This window comes from Mesocricetus auratus, unplaced genomic scaffold (assembly GCF_017639785.1).
Source record: "Mesocricetus auratus isolate SY011 unplaced genomic scaffold, BCM_Maur_2.0 Super-Scaffold_4256, whole genome shotgun sequence".
Lineage (NCBI taxonomy): Eukaryota > Metazoa > Chordata > Mammalia > Rodentia > Cricetidae > Mesocricetus > Mesocricetus auratus.
Genome location: NW_024429182.1, coordinates 10,991,237 through 11,014,402, shown reverse-complemented (window position 1 = coordinate 11,014,402; position 23,166 = coordinate 10,991,237). Strand labels below are relative to the sequence as shown.

General features: G+C 39.6%; 1 protein-coding gene across 7 annotated transcripts in view; it reads right to left on the bottom strand.

The window, feature by feature from the left end:
* Sorcs1 (sortilin related VPS10 domain containing receptor 1) overlaps positions 1-23,166 on the bottom strand; it is a 520,023-nt gene that overhangs the window by 214,641 nt on the left and 282,216 nt on the right. For all 7 annotated transcript variants that reach the window (XM_040743123.1, XM_005063476.4, XM_005063473.4 and 4 more), the window contains exon 3: positions 18,588-18,687. In XM_040743123.1, the coding sequence (XP_040599057.1) occupies positions 18,588-18,687 (100 nt within the window). The remainder of the gene's footprint in view (positions 1-18,587; positions 18,688-23,166) is intronic.

Below are 23,166 nucleotides of genomic sequence, written 5' to 3'. Positions count from 1 at the left end.
ACTTCAACCAATGGCTTTTTGTTAATGCACAAGAAATTAGCTTCCTTCTCCATGAATGTTGGCAAGACCACAGCATCAACTGACCTACCATCAACTGAACAAGCCTGAACCATGTTTCTCTAATAGTGAATTGTCTTTTCATAGATGGTTGCCTTTTAGTGTTTTAATAATCATGAGAGACAAGAAAGTCTGCGCTTTCCTATTTTCTAGATGTCATGAATTCTAGGTACTAGCACTGTTTATGAAATGAAATACAATCTACTATGCAACTGAGAAAAAAAATAACTCAAATCCCTCCAAGTGTCCCTCCATGTTTCAACTATAGATCTCTGTCAGTTGGAGGATAGCCTGGTTAACCCAGCTTAGACATTGCAGCCTAGGCTTTTCAGTTCATTTTAGCCTAACATAAGGCCATCTATCACAAGCAACAGTGATCCTTTTCCTATAATAGCATGTATAAGAAAGCCTCTGTGAAAAAATTATACTTTTGGGAAATTATGCTTTGACCATTTCTTCATAAGACATATCAGAATAAATGTCCAGTTGACTTTCAAATCCAGCAAAGCAAAATGTGTACCAGTAAGAAATCTCACAGTATACCATACAGCACCATCAACGGTTTTAGCTATGATATGTTTTGCACCAACAGGAAAGGAATTTGAAAGACTCTAGCACAGCAGCATTTAAGCTTGACCTTTGAAATTCAGAAGACATAAGAGAGCATGTTGACTTTGCACATCAATACAGGAGTTTGTAGGTGACAAGGTAGCCTACCGGTGATGCAGACTCATTGTGTTCGCCAAATGATTTCACTCTGCTTTGATCCAAAGCTATATGTAAATACAATTGTCTGTGTTACTTTATTAAAGCCATTATTTTCACCATGACATCTTCTGTACAACACAGAAAGGGACACCCTCCAGCAGCTGCCCTGGGAACATAGGCTACGGGGAGCATCACCCTACAACCTCCCCACTTTGCCCCAGTGTAGGGAGGAGGCTCTTTCCTATTTCCTGAATTCATTCAGTCCCTTTTCTTTGCCAAATAACATTGTTCATTCCACTTTTGGTATCTTTGTTACAAAAATTTAAAGCTAGCCAAAAGGCAAACAGGAAATATAAAGATAGCGAACTTGTTGGAGAAGAACTGAGAGGGTCACAAAGCTGTTGTCCATTTTACTGCCAGTCGTAACGAAAACAAGGTATGAGATTCCAGCCAAGTCTTGAGGGTTAGACTGTTTTTGCCTAGTTCTTCTTTTTTCTATTTCACCTATCCCAAATATTCTCCGTCTCCCTCTTCCCTCTGTGTGTGTGTCTCTGTCTGTCTATGTCTGCCTCTCTCTCCTCTCTCCCTTCCTCTTCTAGTTCTCCATCTCTCTGTGTTACTCTCTGTCTGTCTCTCTCTCCTCTCTCCCTTCCTCTTCTAGTTCTCCATCTCTCTCTGTCTGTCTATGTCTGCCTCTCTCTCCTCTCTCCCTTCCTCTTCTAGTTCTCCATCTCTCGCTGTTACTCTCTGTCTGCCTCTCTCTCCTCTCTCCCTTCCTCTTCTAGTTCTCCATCTCTCTCTGTTACTCTCTGTCTATGTCTGCCTCTCTCTCCTCTCTCCCTTCCTCTTCTAGTTCTCCATCTCTCTCTGTTACTCTCTGTCTATGTCTGCCTCTCTCTCCTCTCTCCCTTCCTCTTCTAGTTCTCCATCTCTCGCTGTTACTCTCTGTCTATGTCTGCCTCTCTCTCCTCTCTCCCTTCCTCTTCTAGTTCTCCATCTCTCGCTGTCTGTCTATGTCTGCCTCTCTCTTCTCTCTCCCTTCCTCTTCTAGTTCTCCATCTCTCTCTGTTACTCTCTGTCTATGTCTGTCTCTCTCTCCTCTCTCCCTTCCTCTTCTAGTTCTCCATCTTTCTCTGTTACTCTCTGTCTGTCTATTTCTCCTATGCCAGCTCACACTCTTGACTTAGCTCCCTCTCTCCTCTCATTCTGACTCCCCCCTTCCCCTCTCTGTCATGTGTCATTTACACCCATATACAGTACAAAAGTTAGACTAATTCTCTGTTGTTGCAGAGCATGGAAGATCAATAACTGAATATCAAAACTCAAGCAAAAATAAAAACAAACTACAAATATCTTCCTTCACATAAAAAGTCCTAGACAAAATGACTTCTTGAGGTTCACAGACATGGGAAGTGAAGTTTGACCCGGTGTACAGGGGCAGGAAATGCCAGGGATGAAGGGACTTGTTTTGTTCTTGGCTGAGATGCTCTGCAGCCAGACTGCCCTTTTGAGAAGACAGCATGATCCAGACTGAACTGGTCTCCCAGGAAGGCCTCCTCATCTTGCCAGGATATCTCTGCTAGTCCTGTTTAATTCCACTTGTAACTGCAGGAACTTGAAAGACAAGCCAGCCAAATTGCTAAATGAATGACAGCCAAGCTTTGGCAGCACTAGGGCAGAGAAAGTTTGAGCCAGTGAGTAAAAAGGTCGTAGTTGGACAGGGTCATAGGGTGGTATCTTGCCATGTATTTTCCACTGAATCTACCAACTCATAGACTCCTTTCCACTAAAACCACCTCTAGAGTCTGGTGTGCCCACATGGACACGTGGTTCTCTGAAGAAGGGGCACTTCTGTACATCTATGTCTATGTGTTCTCATGTGAGAGATACTTTTGTTGTTACTGGTTGTATTCACTACTATGCTTTCAGGCTCATCTACTTGTGGTTGAGGTAGGAAAACAATAGGATTGTGGACTAAAACTTACTATGTTGACTATCGTGTTTATTTTATTTGAAAGGGGTAGGAAAAATTCAATTTTGGTGATATTTTACTGGCTTTACAAATTGGGTTTTTCACCCATAATTCACTAAAATAAAATTTTAAATCAGGCATTTAATCCACGCATTTTGGGGGTGGGGAGACAGGTGGAATTCTGTGTGTTGTAGGCTAGCCTGGCGAACACAGCAAGTTCCAGAAAAGCCAGGGCTAGACAACTAGCACTTATTTTGAATAACAAAATAAAGAAACATGAAGGTGAATTTGAAGCTTCCCTATATTCCTCAAGAAGGGGGGTGGGGGAGTGGGGTGGGTAACAAAACAATAATGTGACATGAAATGAAAGCAGAGGCTGGAACTACTGTAGGGAGTAAGAGGACCAACAAGGGGGGGGGCAGCGGAGGGTCCTGGAGAAGGGGCAACAGAAAAAAGCATGTGTGAAAAGGTTATAATGAAACCCAGTATTTTGCATGCTCATTAGAAAAGAGATGTTAATGAAAAGTCACCTTTTCTGGAGCTGGGACTGAAGTCCTGAGTTCAGTGCCCAGAATGCAAAAACAAACCTAATTTAATAAAAAAAATAAACAGAAATAACAACAACCGTATAAAACCCTGTTCTTAGCTGTCTGAACTTGAAGCAGTGATAACCCTTTTTGCTACTCTCCCAATGCCAAAGTTTAGAGTTTTGTTCCAAAATCTGCTTTTTTTTTTTTTAAATTCCTGCATGTTTTTTTGCATTGTTCAAGTTTCTCTCTCAAGGGCTCTCTGAATAGCTGCCTTTAATAAGGCTGTGTGGGATGCCTGTGTTTCATACCAAGACAGAGCCACTTGCTGTGCAAAGGAATGAAGCGAGAGCCCTGGAATAATGGAGCAGAACTTTCTGAGTACAACATTCCAAGAGGCCCTCCTCCCTGGGCTAAACAAATGTCTTTGAGAACACTGGAGCTGTACCAGCCCCTCCCCCAGGGCTCTGCACAGTTCAATTGCTTGCATGCATTCTTTGCCATGAAGTGACTAAGAATTATTCATCCCAGCCCCTGCTTTCTTCGTTCCTAGGTAGAAAACCAAAGGGGCAATGGTTGCCTGAACCCCTATTTCACTGCTTCATTCCTACAGATTGCAAATCCCATTTCCTTACAGTAGTACACACGTGTGGGCTTCCTGACCTCTGTCCTACCCAGAAGTCAAATATTAAATAGAGTTGTCTTTCTTGGAGAAAAAATGATGAGCCTAAGAATTTGTCATATGTACAAATAGCAATAGTTGAACTTCAAATCAAAACTTATGTTGTCCAGTAGAGGGCAGCTGGCTCTAAAATCATAGTTGTAGAAGTCAGGAACCTTACAGACTTGCTTTATTTACACTTACATGACTGATACTCACATTTTTTAAAGCAACGCCTTGCTGTGAGTTCACCGTGCCAGCTGTGTGCAGGGGAGTGTAGTTCTTTGTGATCCTGCAGTGGAGCTGAAGGACATAGGGAAATAATAGGATGCAGATGCCCAGATTTAGCTATTCTAAGAGAAGTCCTGAGAATACATCCTGGAACCTGGGTCTTTACCAGCAACTATGATGGTGTTTATTTGTGCTGTGGTTTAAGGAATTTACAGCAATGTGGCCCCTTTAGTTCCTCAAAAGGGGCTGGGTATATCATGAGCATTTTTGTGCACATTGAGAAATGTCAAAGGTTCTATCTGTAGGGTTCCAGCACAAATGGCTGAAAAAACAAATATGTGGCACCTGCCTTCTCACTGTGCACATGCTGACATCTCCAATGCACTCCAGAAAAATGACTGTGGTCTAACGGGAATTACAGCTTTTGGTAACATGTATATAACATGTGTTGACCTAAAGGCTTCGGGAACTCTCTAGGTGGTCAACTCCTGGTGCAGTTTTTAGCTACAGGTCCTGACCAATACATTTCCTGGCTGTTCATTTTTCTCAACTTTGCAATGGAGTTTAATAAACTATCCTCACACATTTAGGGTTTTTAATTTTGGTACAAGTTCTTATCCTTGTGTCAATGCTCTCAGACTATCCTGTAGATAAACTTTACAACTTGCAATTCATTATAATCACTGCTTTGAAAAGCAAAAACCATTACTGTGTTCTTCCTTCATTGAGAAGCACAAGTGATGATAGTCACTCCAAACACTGCTTGGTAGAAGAGGTATAGATATTTCCTGGCACGGCTTAAGTCTACTCCAAATAACTCTCTTTACTTCTCTCTATACTTCTTCTCTCTTGATTTTAACAGTTTCATTTAAATGTTTGATAAAAGTTAAAAGAAGAAAGTTGGGCTAATTTATTATCATTATGGCCCATGATGAGGATATAGCACATGAGGTGGTCTCATTATTTTCTTAGTAAATTAGTGGCCTTGTTATTCATTTTCCCTTTGACATAAACGATGTTATGGGAGAAAAAGTGGAGAAGGAGAGAAATAAGAAAGAAAAGTAGGCAATGAAGCCACAACCTTAACAGTTGCAGATGAATAATTGCCAATTTTCATACAGCTTTCACAAGCACATTTATTTCAAATGTCCTTGAGTTGTGTTTGTGTAGGAAGAATATAACGAATCCTCAACAAAATCTTATATTCATAATAAATAGAACCAAATGGTTTGGGTTCCACAATCTCCTCAGCTTTATCATAAGTGTGTCACTAATTTCACTGGGTATTGGGTAACGGAATGCTGACCAAGACTCTCCAGGGAGCTGACGAGCTTCCTTCTCATCAGATAGGCTCCCAGTGTCTATCACCAAAGCTTGTGAGGTGGGGAAAACTGAATGGCTGTGGCCCCTGGGAAATTTTACACCCTCTTGGAAATAGAATCTTTGTAAGTCTATAAAATTTCAAACAGTGAAGCTGGGAGAGTATAACTGCAGGAAGCAATTTCTGTGCAGAGAAAGAACTACGTATGGCGTGACGGTTGTGGTGGCTGTGGTGAAAGGTGGGAGAAGAGCTCCCCTCCACAGAAGAGGGGTGCATCTTTCATCTGCCTTTAACTTGCGTAGACCTAGGACGCTAAACTGAATAGGGAAAGGGCAATTTCAAGCTCCATTTAAATTTAGTAAATTGGGACTTTCTTGAGTCCATCCAACCGTAGTCAGTCAGATTTGTTTGTGGACCACTGTGTGTGTCCTATGGCTATGCATACCAAAATAATTTAGTTTCTTGAATTTAATTTCAAAACCAATTAAAATATCAGCAGCATCACACCTCCAGGAACAGGAGATGGAAGAGAAAATGTTAAGGAGTGGAAAGATGAGCAGGGGTAGCATGATCTTAAACAAATGACTTTGAGTTCTAAATATTTCTATCCTAAATCTAATGATAGGGAAGTACTTAAATTGATTTCAAAGTCCACCTGTGTCTCACTCCCTTCCAGAACTCTTGGTTGCTGCCCTTTGTCAACTTTCTATAGAATATGCCCAGCAATGCCTCGCTCCAAATGGCCCTGCAATTAGCTGTACATCATCATGAAGTAACCAGAGAGATGTGATCCTTGAGTCTGGAATAAACCTACTGGTAATGTTCCGTTTTTTTCCTGTTTCCTTCATTTATTTATGGCCTTCATTAAAGTGAGGTGATTAACTGAAATTCTTCCATAACTGCGATGGTGGTCTGCCCCTTCTTCTTCCAGAAGAAACCCTGTTTGACAAGTATAAGTAAGAACAGGACTGAGAAGAATGCATCCCACCAGTTTCCCTGGGCTTTGAGCCAGAATTACATGGAGTACCAGGCACTGCAGGGGCGAGAGGCAATAGATTTTAATTGGTGCCTAGGGGTGAAGGTCACCTCTCTTTGAACAATAGGCATCTATGGTGAAAACGACTGAGTCTTCTGTGGGAGTGTGCAAATGTCAGCGATGAACTTTCAAATGGAAAAACGGGGGCTGTGGGCCAGAGGAACAAAGGCAGCATTAGGCAGTGGCTTTCTCTACTCTTATCATTTGGTTAAATAATGCACTAATAAAGCATGCCAGTTTGGCATACACAAACATGCTATGTAACATAAATCCTAGTAAAAGTAGATAGCTCCCAGGTAACTTTCTTCCTCAAGATTCAATATTTCTTTCCCCAGGACAACGTTTGTGTTTTTTCAGAATTAAAATAGTATAATTCTGTACATTAAAGTGTATCGGCTTAATTCCTAAGAAAAGATGCCCTAGCCAGTGAAAAGTGTACTTGCTGGTGGAGGGAGAAAATGCAAGCATCTGCACTGTTGCTATTGTTGTTTTTAGGAAACGCCAGGCCCTTGGTGGATATCACTGGAAAGTAGGATCAGGGATTGGACTCCACCACAACACAGACCCTCTAGATCCCCCACAAATGCTTGACTCTTTCTCTCACTGCTGTGCTCCAATACACCATTCTCGTTTTCTCTTTTTCCCAGTGCTTACCCACAACCCCGACCCAGGATGCCTCCTCCTCATTTAATGTGGTGGCCAAGACTGTATCTTCTAAATCAACCATAAGCATAAAAATGACCTGCCAAATACTGCCTTCTAAGAAAAGAGCAGGCAACGGAAGATATCTTAGGAAATCACTAGGATTCTAGGACATAAAAAGCGTAGAATCTGCATGCATGCAAGCAAACCCCATGCTCACATCGACTTGTGTATCTCAATCAGTGAAGTACTGTGGTTAGTGACCAGTCTCCCCATTTTAGCTGCCATTATAGGCTAACATGTGCTTGCATGACCTTGCCACTCCTGACCTGGTCACTAGGAGGTCAGATGCCCTTGTGGCAAGGAACCAATCAGAAGTTAGCTGGTGGGGCTGTACTTTATGGCTCTGGGTGTGCTTTATGGACAAGTGCACAACAGTCACACGCAGAGCATAGCAACCGCCCTGGGAGGGCCTATGGGCCATAACAACCAGTTGACCAGTCAGCACAGGGCAGGTCCTCCAAACTTGGAAGCACACCAATCCTGAGACTGTTTCATACCCCTAGACACTCCCCTTACGCTGCCCTTTAAGATCCCTGCCTCGAGGTTGTTCGGGGTCTTTTCCCCAGCCATTTGCCATGGTGGTGGGGTGAAGGGCCTGAGCTAATGGGTTTAGCTCATTAAATAACTCTAATAAAAGACTCTTCGCATCGAAATGGGCCTCTTGGTGATTGAAGCCGCATTAATAAATTTCAATCAAAAATGTTGCTCACACCAAATTATATTCTTTCTATTGTCAATGACCACATGTGTTGTAGTATCTTTTTTGCTGCTCTGAGGATCATTATGGCCAAAAACAACTTAGGGGAGTAAAGGGCTTCTTTCATCTTTGAGACTGTATATTCCATCACTGAGGGAAATTAGGGCAGACACTGGAAATAGGAAACATGGACCCAAGCATCTTGTTGACTTGCTCATGAGTCCATGTTTAATCAGCTTTTTCATGCAGCCCAGCACCACCTGTCCAGGAAATGGTGCTGTCCCACTGTGACTATCATCAATAGCTTCATACTTTTAATAATCACTTGATTGTTAACTAATTAGCAAGCAAGAAAATCCCCCACAGGTATGTCAATCGGCCAATCTGATCCAAGCAACTCTTCAGATGAGGTTTCTCTTCACAGATGGGCCTATGCTGTGTCAAGTAGGTACATAAAGCTAAGAAACCATGTAACAGCCATCCTCTTCACTGACCAAATGAAGCCCTCTCATAATGACTTCATGACAATCCCAGCCTACAGTTCCCTCCGGATACTTAGGGCCCTTGTTTTGGCATCCATCATCTTGTACAATGTCATCACATTCTTGCAATGGGATGGTAAACACCATAAGATCATTGGAGAGTGAGGGAACGTAGATCTTATGTTTACATTCATTTAATCTTTCAAAAAAATCTGTGAAGAATTAGGCACAAATGTGTGCTAATTTTTTGTGCTTAATCATTTATTTTCAATGCTTATCGATGGTTCTAATGATCAATTATTTAAGATAAGTGATAAATACATCAAATCTATAATAGGATGTTTTTTTAGATCTATTATTTCAATATAAATAATGTGAGGATTCTCCATTTCCTGATTTTATATTCAAGACAGTATAAAAGCTTGTAAAATTAGAAATAAATTTCATTATTACATTAGACTTATAATTCACATGGTCATAAAGATATGTTGGGGAGGTCCACTTAGTCATAATGGTTAAATAGCAATGGAAATTACCATGTTTTAAGTCACAAAATAGACAGTTAAAGTTGTAAATCACTCCAAGCTATCTGTGGTGCTCTGTGAGCATCAGTTTCTTGTAGTACATGGTCTAAAAGACAGTTTTCATCTCTTTTATCTTTCTCATTTGACAAATATTTGCATCTCTATGAAAGACTCCTGAATTCCCCAGGGACAGTGCTGTGTGTACACAGCTATTATAATGTATGAGTTCTGCACTTGAAATGGCTGTATGTTTGTTTTCTTTATCAGTCTACATGATCTTTAAGAACTAGAATGATGTCATATGTTTCTTTTCTAGACCCTAATTCTTTTAACTGAGGTGGGTACAAAATAGACATATTTGAACTATTGAGTGACAAATGACAAGATATGGCATGCCATATAATTTGAGGTAAAGAATAAGAACAAGAAGACTAACATTTTCTAAATGCTTGCTGTGTTCAGGTACACTGCTTGTTTTGACTCTTGTTCTGTCTGTCTTCTGATGTTGACACAGTTACTGCACTTTATTTTAAAGGGGAGGGAAAATACTGCAGAAAGAGTCAAAGCAAACTCGTCAACAAACAAAGCCTTGACCACGAGTATCCAGCTGGGACATGGCTTAGGAAGGATGCAAAGCCAGAAATTGTCCTCAAGGTCCATTCTAATAGCCCAAGACTCATAAAGGCACTGAGCTGAAATACGTGGCTAACTTCAATAAAGCATAGCCTCACAGTGATGGACACAGTGTGGAAACATAAGACGACGTGGGAGAGAAATGGGATGTACATTAAGGAGACAGCAAAGGACTGAAGTTTGTAGGGAAAGGTCCCAGTTTATATTTGAATCCGCCGCTAGGGGGCCGCAGGAGAGCCTTGGTGAGGCCTGCCACAGCCGCACACTGGAAGCATAACTGTGCTCTTCTTCCTGGTGAACCAGTTTCAGAGACAGCCACATCATTTACTTGTATGAAAGCACTCAGGAAGAACAGAGAGATAAGGGTAAATTGTACTCCCTCTGAAAACCTTCATAGGTTCTTGCTAAATTAGCCCTCCTTTCTCAGAGACATCTCAAGGGATTCCTTAACTCTACTGCTGAAAATATTTGCTGTTTTATCACTTCTTTTTCCTCTGCCCATTGACCTTTGTATCTTTTGTATTATGTTCACTGCTATGTGTTACCTCTAGTTTTGTTTTGTTTTTTGTTTTTTGTTTTTGTTTTTCGAGGCAGGTTTCTCTGTCGGGGAACTCGCTCTGTAGACCAGGCTGGCCTCGAACTTACAGAGATCTGCCTGCCTCTGCCTCCCGTGTGCTGGGATTAAAGGTGTGCGCCACCAACACTCTACTTCTTATAGCAGTCTCTGACACCATCTGTGTCTTATTGGCCACGCCTCTTCTCTGAGAGAGGTGTGTGTGATCAGAATGCTTTCTTTATTTTTCAGATTCATTCACACTGACCTTTTCTCCACTACAGGCATGCTCACTTCCTTGTGGCAGATGCTGCCAATCATGGCAATGAGTAGTAGTCTAGTCCCCATTCAAAGTAAAGATAGCTGTAAGCAATCAAAGGGGACATCTCTGCAGACTCTCTGCTGAAGGTCTTTACCTCTGAATATCTACCTAAGCCTTTTTTATTATCCTGCAAGCTGTAGTTCTTTCATTCTGCTAAATTTATTTCAAATCGTTGAAATATTAGGAGACGAGATGCACAGTAGAAGTCAGGGACCAGTAAGTCAGGAAAATGCACGTCCAGAGGAACAGTGAGATGAACTTTCAAAGGAAGACTTCTTTAAGAGAAAAGGCAGGTCAACAGCAGCTACAAAAATGTTTCAATAGAAAATCCATTTAGTCCCGGAGGCTGGAGGTAGTCACTTAATTTCTCCAGGGCAGAAGAAGTGGTTTCCTAAAAGATTCCTCCACATTGACTCTCTTTGATTGACAGCGTCATGACAATGCTTGGGGCAGCTCTCCTACATTACAAAGAGGCATCTCCACCCCAGTAAATATGGCAGATTTCCTGCAGTGGTAGGTTTTCATTTTCATCCATCATGAGAGCAGCCCAGGCTACTCACTAGAAACAAATGTTCTAGAAACAGTATGTCAAACATCGGATGATGGAAACGCCTGAGAAGCCACAGGGAGTGTGCAGAAAGCAAACAGATCTGAGTGTTGAAAAGAACTCTAACCATTTTCCACAACAGAGCATAACTTGGGCTTAACCTGAAAAGACACATCTGACCTCCTAAAAGGGTAATGGATGGGCTTTTAACAGTACAGCAGACAGGCTACAGTTCTAATAAGGACAGATGATGAGGCAAAAATAAATAAGATAGAAAAGTAGATTAAGAACTGCTTCACAAAAGAACAACAGAGTTTGCTATAGAAATGGGAAATGGTCAGATTCTTCAGGGTATTTATCCTTTCATGGTGACAATCTGGTCACCTTGTGCCTCCTAATTTTCAAGACCCAGTCAGAAATATAAAACATTGCAGTTTCCAGGAATATCTTACTTCATAAAGTTTGCAGAAGATTTATTTAGGTTTCATTATTTTTACTAAGCTCATTTGTTAAAAGTAATGTCAAAATCTAAATAAAGTTTTGTAAATATTATCTAAACTTAGAAAAGATTACCCTGTTTACTTACTACCTTTATACTTTATGTTTATCTAGTTGGCTACATATATATGTATATATTATACAATATATATTTATAATAATATATGATATAACAATATATCTACTAAGCTTGAGTGTGGTTACTAAAATATTAACTATAAAACCTCAGTAATCATTAAATCATAATCATGATCATCATGCACATGAAAGTTGGTGTTTTAATCTCTGATTAATGATTATTTTTTTCATATAGCAGTATAGTAGGCATGGCTTGAATGTAATAATAGACATAGATTCTTACAAATGGGGAATAGCAAACAGGGAATGCTAGTTATGAAGGAAATTCTCACCAAAAAGTACTAAATACCACTTTTAATGGTGCATAAATTAAAACTACAAAATTTAAGTTTGTATGATCAGTTCTATGAACTTTGAATAATTAGGTGACATGAGGGATGAAGAAAAAAGGAAGTAAATGTTTACAACCCAATTCAGTTTTGAACCTGATATCCTTTAGTTCAACCTTTAACATGATACAGTCTAGAGTCATTTCAGAAGAGAGGCTCAGTTGAGGGATTGTCTGGGTCAGACTCACATGTAATGCACCAGTAGAGAACCATCTTGATTTTCAGTTGATGAGGGAGGGCTGAGCCCATTGTGAGTGGTACCATTCCCTGGGCTTGTGATCCTGGGCTGTACAATACAGCTAGCTTAACAGTTTTCTAGTAAGCAAGTAAAAATTCTTCATGGGTTTCTGCTTAAGTTTATAAAGAATTGTGACCTCAGCTTATGACCTTGATTTCTAGCCAAGACATTCCTCAGTATAGGCTCTAACCTGTAAGCCCAAATGAATCAATTCCTCCCACATATTTCTTTTGGTTTTGGTTTTGGCACAGCGATCAAATGAAGCTAGAACACCTTAAAATATCTTTTATATTCATAAAAATACTGGACATATGTTTTAAAACCAATTTTCAATTTCTGAAAATAGTGGTTTTATGAATATTTATTTATGAATGTCAATAAAAGTGCTCCAATTGATACAAAATAGTGGCTAATGCTGGTGCACAGAGACAGGGGTATCCAAGATCAGGTGTGTGTGTGTGTGTGTGTGTGTGTGTTTGCATATGCACATGTGTGTGTTCCTTTCTGTCTATGCTCTTCAGAGCCCAGGTGCTCCAGAAACTCTGTCCCTGATTCAAAGAAATTATAATGCACATTGTTAATAACCTAGAGGTATTGAAAACTGTTAGAAAGAAAATCACTCACAGGGTAAAAGAAGACATACACATACACATACATATACACAAAAGCACACTCTCTTGGATTTTATATTTGTAGTGCACAGGAAGAAAGCTGGGTGATGTTCAATGGAACAGAACAGTATAAACACTCAGACGTAACCTGGAGGAATCAAAGAAATGGTCTTTGCCATGAGCGACAGTAGCTCAGGTTAGGTGGAGGTTAGCAAGCACTTGTTCACTAAAGGAAAGTCACTTTCATTGAAGTTTTGAAAATGCCACTCCCATTCTGCTCAGGGTTCATGCACCAAGCACTTCTTTATGAATGAAATATATACTCTTTTCATAAGATTAGAGGAAAATGGGTGAGCTTGTGTACAAAGGAACAGATAAAAGACGTAGGGTAGAGTCAGCAAGTGTTGCGTGCCCACCAAGGGAAATGTCACATAAGCACTTTGATGTGTTATACAATGCTCTAGTTCCTCTTGGCCTCTCCAGATAATGTGGAGTGAGTGCTATGCAAAGTCCTGGCATTTTAAAGATTAATCATGCTCTTCTTAGTTAGAAAAAATACAATTATCCCTCATGCCCCAGAAATGACTAAAACCATGGGGTTTCTCTGCTGCTCTTGTTTATACACTTCAAGGGGAAATTGGTTAAGGCTGTCTTCACAGGGCACTGCCTGTTCCAACAGAAGTTCAACATTTAACACAAGTTCAAGACATGCCCAACCATGTGCTGAGCACCTACTGTATACGCCGAGAGTTATGTCATCATGTGGGCTAGTAGAAAGCTGATGAGTGCTGTTTATGTCATTCAGAGTCCCTGTTCTAAAGGGGAGATCGGACACAGCACACATCCCCCGGTGCAGCCCATCAGCATTTCACATTTTCTTTCAAGGTTTCAACATCTTTGCTTTTCTTTTGCCTTGATGTAAGTAAGTTTCTAAACTGCTTATTAGGAATTCCATTTTTGTAGCCACTAAATGAATGAGTAGTTATTGGAAATCACCTTCTCTTAATGTCTTATTAAATGTCAGATTTCTTCAGCAATAAATTTTGGGATCCCACCAATCCTAAGTCTCGCCTGACCCCCAAGTCACACACATGGCATGTAAACCATATGAGCAAATGATACACATAACTAAGCAGGCCTGGTTGACAGGGTGTGGAGAGGGGGGAGACTCGGCGAGTCAGTCAACAAACACTAATTTAGAAAGTGCCACATGCAGCGTGGTGGTTAAAGCCTAAACATCTGGAGAAAATGCAACTGTGTTTAATGCTGGCAGGTACCAAGAAACTAGCGATGATGATCAATGTGTCCTGGGGAACAAGGGTCCTATTTATAGGGTGAAAGCCTTAGAAGAATCTCCCAGCAGGCATAATATTAATTAAGACGTGATAACAGGAAAGGGAGAAGGGATGTGAAAGCGATACAAGAAATAACAATCAAATACTGTCTAGATTTTTTTAAGTCTCTGTGAGGAACACTATGCAGAGATCACAAGATTATAGCAACTAAATGGATTTACTGCAGCAAGATAAAATTAAACTAGGTCCCTCCCCTTTTCACTTCCAGGCAGTTTTGTAGCTTTAATCCCTACATGCACCTTTGAAGGGAAGGCAGCGAGAGTTGGTTGGGAACAATAAGACAAGTATTATTGACAAATAAGGCAGAGTACAAATAACTATTCTTTTTATACAGAATACAAATAGACGTGGGAAAGAATTTAAAAATGGGACAGAGATTTGAACATTGTTTTGGGGTAGCCTTTTATTCACGAATATCTGCTCTCCGCATCACCCTCTAGACCACAGCTGTTCCTTTCAGGTATGCGTTAAAACATCCATTCTCATGGCAGACTGTATGAGCAGCCTAGAAACCTGTGCAGACACAGACTAAAAGGGATTCATCTTGAACTAGAGGAAGTGTTCTCCTGTAGAGGCACAATGACAGATAGGTACCCTGCCTCTCCTCTGGCACTGGGGCTACTCAGCCTTGTTCTTTCAGACCACCTCATATATCAGACACTAGGTGCAGGTTTCTTTGTACAAGAATGCATGAATGAGTGAACATAATACTTAGGGGCAGGGCTTCTCTTAGTCAAGATATCCTAGACTAGCATATGATGTGGTGACAGTTTTTAACATATCAGACATTTCTATGGAAATCTGTTGTGATTTATCTCAAACAACAAACAGACAGTGTTTGATCGTCAATTTAAAGTGTGAATAGGGTCTGCTTTATTTTGACTCTAATCCTAGTGATGTCCTTAACAAGCTTCCTGCAAAACAAGGGCTTGATGCCCACTGTTTGAGACATGATGATTAGAGAACTGCTCTTGTCCTCACAAACAGCTAAAAATAGCACAAGAATGTGAAGACAAACAGGTTTCTGGGAACACAGACAGCTATTCAGAATCTGTCTGCTTTATTTCAATTGTTCCCGCTGATGCAAAACACAGAAGGGAAGATCTGGACGTGAGAAGCTAACTTGTCAGCTAGCACACTGGAGAGCTAAAAGACTTAATAACATCCTTTATCCGATTCTCCTGTTCACTGGGGAATTGCAGAAATCCTGAACTGAAGTAAGCTTGAGTGCCTCCACCCTGTATAATTAATAACACCTGACGATGTGCAGCGTCTTCTCTTCCTATTTAGGGAAAATAGTCTCATTTTAAGGTGTTGCAGAGCTATTATCTCTTTACTTCAAATGTCTTCGTATCAGTAGGTATATATTTCATAGTGATAAATTTTCTTCAAAAGCAGAAAACTACACAAATACATTGCTATGTCAACTTTATTGATTTTTTTGAACCACTGTGAAAAAAATTCATTATCCTCCAATATGTCTTAAGTCTACCAGAACCTCAGTGACTCCAAAGGTTCCATTTACCTTGGAACACCTTGGTTTAGGTTTACTTGGGATCATTGTGAGGCAACATCACAGGACCAACTTTGCATGTGGGAAGCTTAAGTCCTGGAGAAGCTATTCTCTCATGCCATGGAGAGGGCAAGGTCCCCTTTTCTAAAAATATGCTATTACAGATGCCAACTCAGAACACCTAGATGTCCCTGGCCAAATGTTTAGTGTCAAGTGAATGGTCAGTATAGGTTAAGCCCGCACCCCCATGGGAATGAATGCATTTGATAGACTAGATTTCATAGTAGCCTTTTGTATAGCTCTTTGTGTCCCTCTTCAGCCTTTATTGTCTCCAGTAGCCCATCTAAGCCAGAACACCACACTAAATCTGGTTCCCAAAACCAGTGCTGGTTTGGGGACCATCACCATGCATCCAGCAGCTACAGAAATTGCAACAATCAGTATTTGGCACTGTAATCTTAAAATCACGTTTCATTTTGAATACAATCAATACAGAAGAAACTGTCACTGGAAAAGACCAATTCTGAGGGCTCTTTCAGCTATAAATTCATATCTTGCCTATAACATGTTACAAATATAAATGATTTGCCCAAATCAACTGCCAGGTAGAAACACATTCAAGGCAGACACAGTGATTTCTGAATTTTAGTCAGTGTTCTTTCAATTACACATCACATTGGCTTTTACCACCATGGTATGAGTTCTTGTGCTGGCCTTTTTATTTTTTATTTGTCACACTCATGGCATCATGCTAGTGTAGAGGTCAGAGGACAAGCTGTTCTCCCTCCAACACATGTGTTCCAGCTGCCAGGCTTGACAGCAAGCACCTCTATCCACTGAGCTGTCCCACTGCCCTTATTTCTCACTTCCAACTTTATTGCCTAGCATACAGTTTATTGATTGTTAAATTAAATTTACTAAAAAATGTGAACTAGAACTAAAATCAATAGAGGAGATAAGAATCAATTTGGAGCCAGAAAACAACTAAATCTCATTATGAAACTGAAGGCTAGAGTTCAGCACCGCATCCCAAGGCTGTGTAGAGCAGATCAAAATTGTTTACACTCAGTGATTGATGATGGCCAAGTGGCTAGTCAAAAAGCAATGGTGAGGGTACAGCTCTCACACCGAGCTACGCTGTCCATCCTGCGACCCTCAACCAAAGCAGCTTTGTAAATATAAGTTCACGTTAAATGAAGCAAAAAAATCAGTTCCTTCGTTGTGTTCACCACAATTTAAAATACTCACCAGCCACAGGATGCTAGTGTCCGAAGCACTCGACAGCTTAGAAGAATATTCTAATTATCACTGAGTATTCTCCTGGACACTCTTAATTATAGGCGATAATCACTACTATTCTTCCCTATAATTTTATGAAGCAGGAGAAACATGGTGGTATGAAAGGAAAATGAAGTGCAAACATTGATTAAGCCTGTGTTGCTCTGTGATGAACATGTGTAACATCTAATTCCATACATGCCTTAAAATGGTAGTCACGAGGCAAGTCCATTCATTATGCCTACTTTAAGTCCAAGGATACTGTACTTGGGTAGATGAAGCACCCTTAGTTACCTGCTCAGTGTTGAGCTTAGATGGCTCTCCACTCAAGCCTCCTAAATGCAGAGTTGAAGCCCATCTGTGAAGTTGCAATTACTAGAGACTTTGGCATGATTGGAGCCAGAGGGAACAAAACAATACAATGATGCTTCTAATATCACATATATGTCAGAAGCATGTGAGTAGCATCATAAGATACTTGAGCCCTGCTCTAGGGCAACTGGGGTGGAAGCAGGATGGCACCTTTGGGATCCACCCAGTACTTTTGATATTATTCTCAAGTTGAGGATTGCTGACCTGAAGACAGGAAATTCTGAACATGCTATCAGTATCCAGTGGTGGCTCTGAGACGAGACGCTAGATAACAGTGTTGTCAGGGTAACAGCACCAGTTTAGGAGACAATGATGGTCAGCACTCTGTTGGATCTTGGTGGATATTATATGTTCTCCTAAGGCTGGGAAGCTTCGGATTCACATGACAGAATTTGGGATGTGATAATACAAATTTATAAAACAAATATGTAGTTAAAACATTTCTCTACCATTGAGACATTAGTAATTTACAGTCACAGATTTTTATCTGAGGAAAAAAGCTTTCTGAAGAGACGATCATCCCACTTAGGAGAAATCATAGAGGACTAATATAGTGGAACATTTGCCATTGATAAGGAGGAAACACAGGTTATATAGTTGATTGCCACCCTAACTCGGAGATAAAAGTGAGGTATTTATTTTCCCTGAGTCTCTGTTTTATCATTTTAAATATGAATGATAATTCCTAAGGCAGTTAACAGGTAGGATCTGTGAAGATTAAAGCAACCTCTTCACAAATTTCCCTCTCTGTGACATGCTATACCTCCATACTGACACTGATTGGTGTGCAACCTGGACAAACCTGAGAAACTAAACTTTTGCAGTTCCCTGACTGGTATGGGACCATGCCTTCCATGAAACTCTAGCCAATCTACATATTCCGTGTCAGGAGAAAACAAGAGTGTATGTTGAAAGCTCGCCTTTTCATTTGTGTGGTAATATCTTTCTTTGCTTCTTTAAAACTTTTTCTAAGTCTTGAGACTGGCAAGCCAAGAATATTTGCAGGACAGACATCAGCTTCCTCATGATAGGAATTGTCCCTGCAGCTGCCTTTCTTAAATGGCAACAACAGGGCTGGCCTCCACCCTTCAATTTCATAGCTGCTAACTGGAAAATTATGAGATGTCAGGCATGTTGCCACCTTCAAGCCCATCTACTTATTTTTACATCTCTTATTCCAGATTTACTTTAATGGAACTTTAGATAGCAAGAGTGGTTAGTCAAAAGAAGACAGGATTTGTGTCATGAATCAGTACCAAGCTATATATTCATGTCTTACCTTACGCTTGTTGGTTGGACACACATAGAGATAGCTTAAAATTGTCTTCAACCCCACTTTATCATTCAGCTTTTCATAGGTTGTCCCATAATCGGTTGACCTGTAATTCAAAGATGCTTTAATGAGCACAGAAGGATACGTCATTTGGCTGCTTGTCAGTGTAATGCATGTTTTACATAGTAGAATGGCTCTCTGGAGGCTTCTAAATGATTCATGCAGTATATAATGATGCTTAATTATGTACACAGTAGCATCATGCGAGTGGTTAACATTTGCATTTAAATGGAATTGGTAAAAATTAAAACACCATCCCTCCACTGCTCCTTAAAGTATGCACTTTGCATAATAGATGAGATTAATTAAAAATGATTGAGATATGAGGATACCCTTTGAATTGACCAAAAAAAGGAAAGCATTTTTAGTTAGAGATGAAATTTCTAAAATTTTGCTTTATCTCTGACACAGTATAAATTCATTTTGTCCTGATTCATCTACATACTATATTTTCATTCATGGTCATAGACTATATGGATTGCTAATTCCATCCAAGGTCATGTGGTCTTGGTCTCTGTCCATTATTTAAGAGAAAGGAAAATTGTCTTCAGAACAAGTAGATGTTTACAACCTTCGTGATGCCCTTCTCTAGTTCTAAGCTGTGTGAGTTAGAAGGGCATCAACTCTTGGCACTGAGGTTCGTGTAAAGTCCGTCAGTATTTAACCACTTATCAGCAAGCTATTAATTGAGATTGAATACAATGGGTTTAATCATCTTTTGATTGAAGGTCTAGTTTGTAATCTAAAGTTTTAATTCCATGGCATCATCATGGATGGTATAGCAGAAAGGATTCTAGTGGCGTGATCAATAACTCCCAAATAACTTATGCAAATGGAGCAGCTGATGAATGAGTTATAGAAAAGTTTAATCCAGGTTCTGTCCATCTGCTCCATGTTGTTTTAATTTTACTTTGGCTTTTAAAAATTACTATTGAAGCATATAGTTCTACAATTTCCTCTCTGTCCCTTTTTCTCACAAAGGAAGTTTACAGTGAAATTCATTGTGTCATCTGTGTTTGTGGAGTTCATAAAAGGGAGCAGACTCTGCTCATTTGGAGAAGCAACACACAGTGTCTTCTCAAGTACCTTAAAGTTCATACAAATAACAAAAAATAATGGGTATAATGTGCTGTGCACAAAGATCAAGATTCCTATCACTACCACTTAGAGAAAAAATAATTGGTTTAATTTAAAAAAGCAAAAGAATAGCATTTTAGTTCTTTTTTGATGTTGATGACTCACAAGCATCTATAGGACATAACAAGTGAAAGTGAAGACTGATAGATTAACTGCATCACTCTCCTATTTTCAGAGAGCCAACCTCTGGGCATTAGGCAGATGGTCAGTCAGCCAAGTGCTTGCCACAGAATCATGATAGCACAAATATTAACTCCAGCACCCATGCAAAGTGCAGGGTGACAGGTAGCTCCCAGGAGTTTCAGTTTATCTGGCATTAATGGAATTAACTCCACAAAAGTAAGGGACCTTGCCTCAAAATATACGGTGGAGAAAGACAGAGGAAACACCTGGTATTCACTTCTGGCTTCTACACACTCACACATGCAAACACACACCTGATCACACTAGCATAGACCACACAAAAACAACAAGATAGAAAGCAATTGAGAAGATACAAGGTGTTGCTGACTGACCTTCACTGTATATGCACAAGTGTGTACACATACCATATACACACAGAATGGACTCTGGAATAGGAATGAGAGCCATAAAACTATGTAGAGGTATTATAGAAATAAGAATTATAGCAATATTATAGAATTATAGAAATATTATGTAAATAAGAATTTTCTGACTTATTGTTCAGGATAACTCATCTGAAAATGTTACACAAATGATAAGCACCAAAAAGCCAGAACTGTATAGGGCTTAGAGAGCATCGTAATGCAATGAGCAATCAGCAATAAACAAAACTACCTGAAAGAGCTTGAATGCTTTCAAAGAAGACAGTTTAGAAAGGGGAAGTAGGCAGAATATCAGGGACTAGAAATGAGCTCATGCAAACCCAGTGCACAACAGGGCTTACTCAGGAACAGTACCTGGGTCTCTACAGCCAGACAGATACCTCTTTGGCAGAAAAGAATGCCATGATAGGCTTCAGAATTCATTCACAAAACACAGAAATGATCCTTGTTATATTCCTCTCATACCAATCCTTTTTCTCCTCAAACTCTCACCACATGTGAGGAGACATGATGTTACTTTCAAATAAATGTTTAAGATTTCTTTCCTCAGCCAGACCATGATTGATATTTGGAGTCTTCAGCTCTGTCCCTAGTCATCTTCAATTAGCATTTCTCCACTAGATTCCATTGTCTCCCAGATTTTGTTAGCTTTTCTCAACTGAGTGTGCATATGTGTGTGTGTGTGTGTGTGTGTGTGTGTGTGTGTGTATTCTTCTCTGCCTGTGTGAGTGCATGTACATTCAGGCGCATATAGGTGTTTTCATGTTTAACAATCATGATAACATGAAATGTAATGGAGTTAATAACTCAGATTTACACTTGCAGATTCTGGAAAAATACATGCATACATACATATACACACATATGATGTGTTACTATTTATTGTCTGAGCAATACTTCATGTTCAAAACCAAACAAACATACAGAATCTCTCTGGAAGCTTGTGAAAGATGAAATGTGCCAATGTAAGTACATTAGTAAGTTACATCTAGTGATGGTTGAAAATATATTTCACTAAAGATATACAGGAGACTTAAATATCCTGTTGAAATACTGGGATAGGAGCCTAGAGAGGTGGCAGGCAGTGAGTGTATAATGCGAGGAATGAAGACAATTTTTAAAAATAATTTCTGAATGAAAACCTAACACAACAGCAAATAAGGATTGTTTTTATAAAGTTCTTCTGGCAAAGAACATGCAGGTGCTTGTGTGTGTGCTCATGTGTATACATGCATGTGTTACTCTATGAGCAAGCATGTGCATGTGCCTGGTTATGTGTATGCATGCCTGTGCATTTCTGAATGTGCTCATTCATGCTTCTGTATGCATGTATGTGGATGTGGGAGCATGTGTGCTTGTGTCTGTTTAACGGGGATCCTAACATGGCAAGATGTAATGGAATGAACCTCACATATTTACATTCACAAATGTTTTCCAGGGCTTATACTGATTTACTCAGTATACTTCCCTTATTGTATCTCTTCTCCATGTGGCTGTATCTTCTAGGTTATCTGTTATTATGTTTGTGTGATTTTTACCATCTTGTTTATTCAAAGTTCAAAAAAGATCCAACATTTATCAATTTTCCACACACAGAAGTTTAGATGGTCTAAATGTTATGGCATTTATAACAACAAATTGATCTAAAATGTAAATGGAAATTCATTTTCACACCCAAATGAATAGAGTTATATCATGAGTTTTACAAATGTAATGGAAGTATTGGTAGGTGGCATGATGGAGCTAACATTGCATGGCAGTACAGAAGTGAAACCATAAACACTTGCAATCCAACTGGCATATTGTTACTGCAATTGTCTGAATCACTGCTCCCCCAACCTGATCACCACAACCTCTCACTAGGCTCATGAGTTTTCCTCACAAGTCAGGAAAGATTTAGGTGGACATAGCTAAAGTTCTCAAAAACCTTGTTCAAATACCAAGATTAATACAGGTAGTATTGGATCAGTGTCTATGCAAAGCTGCTTGCATCCAAGTAGAAAGATAGTGACTGCCTGATTCTGTATCCTGGAAGAAAATCCCTGGCATCCATACGTTTCATAGTGCTGTTTTCTCGATGGGAGTACCCTAAAAAGATGGACTTGGAATCAATAGAGGAGACAGTCTCAGCAGCAGGTTCAGTTGTCCAATTTGTGAAAGGGTGTCTCTAAAAAGTGGGAAAAGGATAGTTTTCTGAATCAAAATGCTGGTAAATGCTTGAGTAGGCAAAATTTAATGTTCCTTTACTTAAAAATTTTTATAAATTTTATTAGTCTACTGTATACTAACCCCTTTGCCTGCCTAGTACATGTAGCATTTTCTAAATCTATTTGATTACAGAAGACTTCCTTAAGTAATAGATAATGTCTTTAGTGTTTTAAACACCACACTTTGGGAAACACAATATTCTTGGCAGGAAAAGAAAAACTATTACTATAAACTTGGCTTCATAACAAAAGGAAGATACAAAACTTGAACAAGTAAAATTTGTAAACAGAAATGTCAACCTGTGTCAACAAAGTGCATATAATTATAAAGAGGTGATTTGAATCAAACAAATGAAAACTGAGGGTTTAAATATATACCATACATAGTCTTACCTAAGAAAGAATATTGTATTCCAAACTTCTATAGTTTTCAAAGTATATTATCGAGTATACATTTTTATCTGTAGGACTGTTCATAGATTGGTCTATCTACAGATTAAAGGCAAATAAAGCAAACAAAAACACTTCTTCCTTTAATAACTGGTACCAAAGAAACTAAGAGCTTAAAAATTAATTCCTGGAAAAGAAATGGGCCAATTTATGAAGTAAAACCTT